This window comes from Pezoporus wallicus, unplaced genomic scaffold, assembly GCF_028554395.1.
Source record: "Pezoporus wallicus isolate ANWC-B61680 ecotype Strahan unplaced genomic scaffold, APGP_CSIRO_Pwel_v1 contig_8188, whole genome shotgun sequence".
Taxonomy (NCBI): Eukaryota; Metazoa; Chordata; class Aves; order Psittaciformes; family Psittacidae; genus Pezoporus; species Pezoporus wallicus.
In genome coordinates, this window is record NW_026640104.1 from 4,151,397 (window position 1) to 4,157,504 (window position 6,108).

General features: G+C 41.1%; 1 protein-coding gene across 1 annotated transcript; it reads right to left on the bottom strand.

The window, feature by feature from the left end:
* Positions 1 to 980: 980 nt before the first annotated feature.
* On the bottom strand, positions 981 to 5,692 carry KCNK18 (potassium two pore domain channel subfamily K member 18). Its single transcript, XM_057417342.1, has 3 exons — positions 5,391 to 5,692; positions 4,400 to 4,546; positions 981 to 1,996 (listed from the first exon to the last, which is right to left on the bottom strand). Exons 1-3 carry the CDS (start codon positions 5,605 to 5,607, stop codon positions 1,185 to 1,187), a joined length of 1,176 nt encoding a protein of 391 aa, XP_057273325.1. The 5' UTR covers positions 5,608 to 5,692; the 3' UTR covers positions 981 to 1,184.
* Between the last annotated feature and the right edge of the window lie 416 nt (positions 5,693 to 6,108).

Sequence of the window (6,108 nt, forward strand, 5' to 3'; positions counted from 1 at the left end):
AACCATGCTTTAATAACTAGAGATGTCATTCACAATCAGCGATCATGTATACAAATTACAGGTTAATAGGTTAATTAAAATCAGTGATTTCTTTCATAGAGTGTTTTGGTGGTTTTTGTTTTGCCAGGGAGAAAAAAATCTATCATTGACAGCTTGATCCAGATTATGAATAACATAAGCAAAATCTTGAAGATACAGCATTATTCATGTATTAATGCACTTCACAGATATGTAACTACAGGATCCTCACCACATCGCATTTAAATAGGTAGACTTTTCTGTCTATGGGTCAAGGAACTCCCAGAAGTCAAGCAGTCTGTGCAGAGTAAAACCTGGATGAGGAGTGAGGACGCCTGGGGTCGGTGTTCCCAGACCGTCAGCAAAGAGCTGGAGGTTCATTCCACCTTGTAGTCACCTTGAAGTTTGTTCCATGCTTTCCCCTGACCATCACAAGGGCAGAACTTGTCACAAGCACTTCTATAGCTGGATACCACAAAACATATTGACTCTGGGATGAGCACAGATATGATAAACCATGATGGAAAAGAAGTGGTTTCAGCCATGAAGAGATGAACGGTTTTCTGACCGATTTCTGGACAGGGGACAGAGAAAGAGGTGGAAATTTGGTGTCCTTCTCTTAATTTTAAAATTCCTCTGGCCTACATAAAGGTGCAATGTTTGCAATACATGCAGTCATGACAGAAGAGCAGCTGGGTTCACAGTCCTTCTCCCCAGCTCTCTCTGATGATAAATCATATTGCAGTGGCATCCTGACACAGTTCAGTACCGACAGCCATAACCAAGCTGTCCCTAGCTGCAGACAAGGTGGCAGGATGAGATTGTGACCTGGGACTTGCTTGGACAAGTGCTGAAAAAGAAATCCTATACTGGCTTGTGGTGGGAGAGAGGACAGGAAGGCTTTGCTAAAGGTGCTAGGGAGCACTGGCAGGGAGAGCCTTCTGCTTTTTCATCATGCATCATCGTTATTCAGTAGATGGGACCCTGCTGGAAAGTACTTCCTGGAGATGCCTTCTCCAAGTGTGTCCTGAGGTATTCATCCATTTTACATTAGATTCTCAGAAGAAATCAGAATAAGATATACCTCCTGCCACCCCTAGGCAGAAATGCAAAGGAAGTTTCATCTCATTGCAGTGGCCAATGCTTACAAGTGAAGGAGAAATGACTTATTTTGGATATATCTTCATTGACGGCATCTTCTTCTCCCCACAAAATGAGATCACCTTTTTATACAAACCAATTAAGCGGTCTTGGCCCAGCTTAAAAGCAATGAAGACTATTTCCATGCCAATAATAATATAGAGGGAGAAAAACAAGAAAAACTTGGGATGTTCCAGTTGCGTATCTCCGAATCCAATAGTTGTCAAGGTGATAAAGCAGAAATAAAAGGCCTCCTGAAAATCCAACCTTGTTTCCCAGTTTGGAAGAATAGCAGCCGCACAAGAGATGTACACAAAGATAACTAACACCATTAATACGATGGGCACATCTAACTTTTCTAACTGCTTCCCAATTTTGTCAAAATTCTCCATGACTCTGGACATTGTCTTTCCCCTGGCTAGCTCAGGACATGAGCTCCACCTCTCAATGCTCTTATTTCTCGCTGGGCCTGTGTGTTCATTCTCTCTGGCAATTAACATTTCAAAAATCTCAGCATTGCGGCATTTGACTGGCTTCCTCTTCACACCCCGTTGACTTTTCAGCACTTCCATGATACTCAAGGGCTCGTTGATGACTATTTTGGACTGCGCTCTGGATTTCAGTTTGTCCCCTTTGTTGCATGTGCATCCAGAACAGAGTTTAGAGGCTAGAAGTTTTGACTGGAGTTTTCTGAATTCATTGTAACACTTGGATAAGACAGTCGCAAGGATGTCTCCCATGTCTGTCAGGACCAAGAACATCAGAGGGATGCCAAATAAAGCATACAACATACAGAGATACTTTCCAGTCCGTGTCACAGGATAGGTATTGCCATAACCTTGAACAAAAAGAGGAAGAGAAGGGAGAAATAACATTGTGATTTATTAGGTATTCACATCCTCTGAGCTTTTTATTGCTGTTCATTTTAAAAATCAACTTTTAGCACGGAGAATACTGTTCTTTTGCTTTGCTTTGAAGCTATTAAAATATCTGAGTCTCAGAAACCACTAATCTGGGCATCCTTCTTCTTCAAACACTTGGAGGTTTGGAGTTTGTCAGTTTTGCTGAATTAACTCTTCCTATGTCATGTGCACCTCATCAGCTCTTGGACTTAACCTGCTAACAACAAGAGGCCATTTAGGGAGGGGAAACAAAAGGTTTGGTCCAGCCCAAAGCTGGCGTGCAGCCTCTGTCCTGCTGGAGGCTGTTATTGGGTAGATTTCCTGACCTGGGAAGCTGGGTCAAGAAGGATCCAAAAGGCAAGACATCAAGAGAGGTCTTGAGCCCATGGGTCCTTCTGCAGGGACTTGGGTTTAAACCACGACAGAAGTCGAGCTGATGTTTGGGAAAGCTAATGGACTGTGCATGAGGAGCTGGGGGATCATTTCCTGGCCAGCCTCCAGGGCCTCACAGTATGACTGAATGATCTCTAGGGATGAAACTCCCTGAGCTTTGAGGAGATTCAGATCTAGATGATTGAATTCTGAAACTCGGACAGCAGTATAGATCAGATTGGGACAATGAGACGTGTACTTCACACTTCATTTCTCCACCAAAACTACTTGTGATCAACGGTAAGCTGATAACAGCATTTGAAATTGTCCCTTATTCATCAGACCTAGCTCTAATGGCATATGTAGTATTAACACTGTGTTTGTATGCACTTCATGTTTTCAGAGTCTCTTAAACACTAAGAAAAACAAAACACCAAGTGAGGAAGCACGTGTTTCTCACATGAGGAAATGCATGTTTATTCTCAAGCACTAAAGCTTACAAATATCACTTACAACAAATAGGGAAGTACTACCAGACGCATGGCCTTTATGATACTTAAAATGGTAGCCGAAGATATGCCCTTTCCCTAAATTCAATTTGGGTATTTGTATTTCCTTCCGCTAACATATTGGTTATGAAACTTCAATTGTAAGTTAGTGTTTTTCCATTACAGTGGGATAAAACATCAGCATAATATCAATTATATTTAATTTTAAAAACCATTTTTCTTCTCATCCTCCAAAATGACATAAATAATTTCTTCTCTCCCTTCAAAAACATTGTTCTTTTCTAGATGATTTTCCAGGTCAGTTGCTTAGCCTCTAAGTTTATTAGCTCATATGCTGAGGCATGTTTTCCTTCATTTTCTTCATCCATTCATGTTTGTTTTCACTAAAGGCTGCCATAGCCTTTGGTCTGAATCCAAACTTGGTCCCTCCTTTGCTGTAAGACACTGAAAACCTGTTTAATCTCTATCATTCTCTTCTCCATTGGCTAACCGGGACTGCTAATCCTTACTGCTGAAGCAGTTGTGGAAGATTAATTATTGTAGTTACTGCACAGAGTGATTTTCTTTTTGCCTTTTCTCAATTTCTATGCATTAAAAAAGTGAAGTGCAATTACAAGGGTTAAAACTTATCTTGAGCTTAAATTCAGCTATCCAGAAATCTCACCTAAGCGAGCCAGTAAGCAAGCTCCTAGGGTAGTGGGGAGAGGCAGCTCAAACCACTTATCTTCAGACGAGATGCCTCGGTCCTCCTAGATAATTAAAGGTAGCTAAATTGACTTCAACCTGAAGTGATTTATCAGTTCCTAATACTGCATATAACAAACCCACTGCAATGGAAATAGCCACCTGTTAGCAACAAATACTTGATCTAGGTCCTCCTTTGAAGTATGAAGTCAGAATGAAAGATTTCAGAGGTGTGACCTAAATATCGCCACGTGCTGTTAACACAGAGAAGTGTGAACAACTATAGCATGGTTAATTATAGAGCCATAGATTTACAAAGCTGGGTTAGACATAAATAATAGGGAAGCAATTGAAAGACAATATATGCATAACGAATTACCTCTTCCAGTGAGGAGAACATTACCCACCATAAGGCACAATAATGGGAAGGATAAGGTTTGACAGAAAAATGGAGCTTTCTTTTTACTTTAATATACTAGTTTTGGGTACCTGTCATATATAAGTACATGTTATAGTATGCATGTAGTGATGCAGCTAATTAGTGTGTATCATCACTACTTACTAAATTCCAACTTGCTTCTCTGACTCAGCTACATCTCTGCAGTCGGCGTTTGCAGAGCCCCTTGCAGACTCATCATCACTACTCAGGAAGAACATTGAAGGGGATTTGGGTTTTAGGTTTGGTTGTTTGTTCTAATTCCATGGAAGAAATACATTAGACAAAGCAGCAATATCAACTGATTCTGCTGGGGGTTGCTTTAACTCTGAACTTACCCACAGTTGTGAATACTGTGCAGCAGAAAAAGAGAGACCCAAAGAAAGTCCATTTGTCTTTTGGGTTGACAAACCAGTCTCGTTCAGCCGTGTTGAGCAGTGTATGGATTTCTTCCTTAAATATCTCCTCATTTTCTGTCATATTATCTGTTACAGTAACAACAGGAGGGATGATGAGTGTTTGCATGCCACCACTGAGTAAGTAGCCAGCCTGTTATTCCAGTAGTGTTTTCTCCATCTGAGACTTGCTTGTACTCTTTTAGGAGATAAAGATATTCACCTCACCCTCCCCTTTACCTCCAGAAAAAATCAGGTGGCTTCAGTGAATAAAGCAACAAGAAAAAATAAGCAAATAAAATAAACTATGCTCCAACAAAGTCAAAATACAACACAAAAATAAGCATAAAGAAGCAGGGCAGGAAGATTGAATATTCAACTCTGAATGTCCTGTTTCATTTTGGTCTCCCCAAAGGATTTGTATTCTTTTGACTTAAAGACACAGCTACCTGAGTGAAAGTCCGAGCTTGTGTATGAGTCCCAACACAGGTACAGGAGGATTTCTACCCCTTCTCATCTCATCTACCCCCTCCATCCCATCACCATAGGGCTGGTAGGGAAGCCCAGAGCTGTGAAGAGGGAGCTGGAAGAGACTTTCTGAGACAGAGGATTCAGTCCCAGCAATCAGAGGGAAATACTTTGGGAATCTCGGCTGCTCTTTCAGGAACTTGAGCAAAAGGGAGAACACAGGCACCCCAGGCAAAGTGCTTTCAGGTAGGAATGCAGGGACCAGGGAAGTTTGCAGACAAAAATCACAGCTAAAGAACACAAGCAAACAGCAGCAGTCATTAGGTAGGCAGAGGGAAAATCCTGTTGTCAGAGTCAGCTGATAGTATTTTGAAGAATGTCTTCAAAAGCCAAAAATCCCATTGAAAAGGCAAGAGATTGAGTATCTCCCTGTACAGCCAAGTCATTTTGAAATCCCAGTACATACCTGATAAATTTCTGGAGATGTACCACAAATTCTGCATGAATTCTCTATATTCTTCACTTAAATTGACCTTCCGGTTACCTTCAATGTGGGAAAACATGACAGCCCCAAGGAAAGCATAGATCACAAGAGACAGAATGAAGCAGGCATGAGGAAACACTGCCCAGAAGATTTTTTTACATGCCCTTTTACCTCGTAGAGGCTGAGATGTTGATGCCATCGCTTTTGCTTTTTCCTTTCTTTTAATTCTGTGAAGTCACAGCTTTTAGAAGCAAAGATAAGGATGTGAAAGCTTTTGCATCCTTGAAAAGCTCCTCCTGTGGAAACAAGGATTGCTCTGCCTCGGGCTTTCAGATCACATGTCTTTATAAGTGAAGATTACACTACAGTCCCAGTGGAAAAGGAGCACAACTAATCAAGCCTTGAAATATTTCTCACTCCACTCTATCCCTGAATTACTATTGATCAGCCAGTGTTATAATGCACACAGATTACCAGCTTCTGTGGGTTTCCATTGGAGCCAACTCATGGTTAAAGCTTCTTGTTCTGAACTACAGTTTCCCATTGATACAGTAGAAACATTCCCAACTGCCAGGAGGGGAAATGTGCACTGTAAGGGATGGATTTCTTTAAAGATTTCTCCCAGAAATAAACAGAGAAGCTTAAAATTAATCAAAAGAAGGGGTTGGCACTAGTGCTTATTGCTTAAATTCAGCTGTCA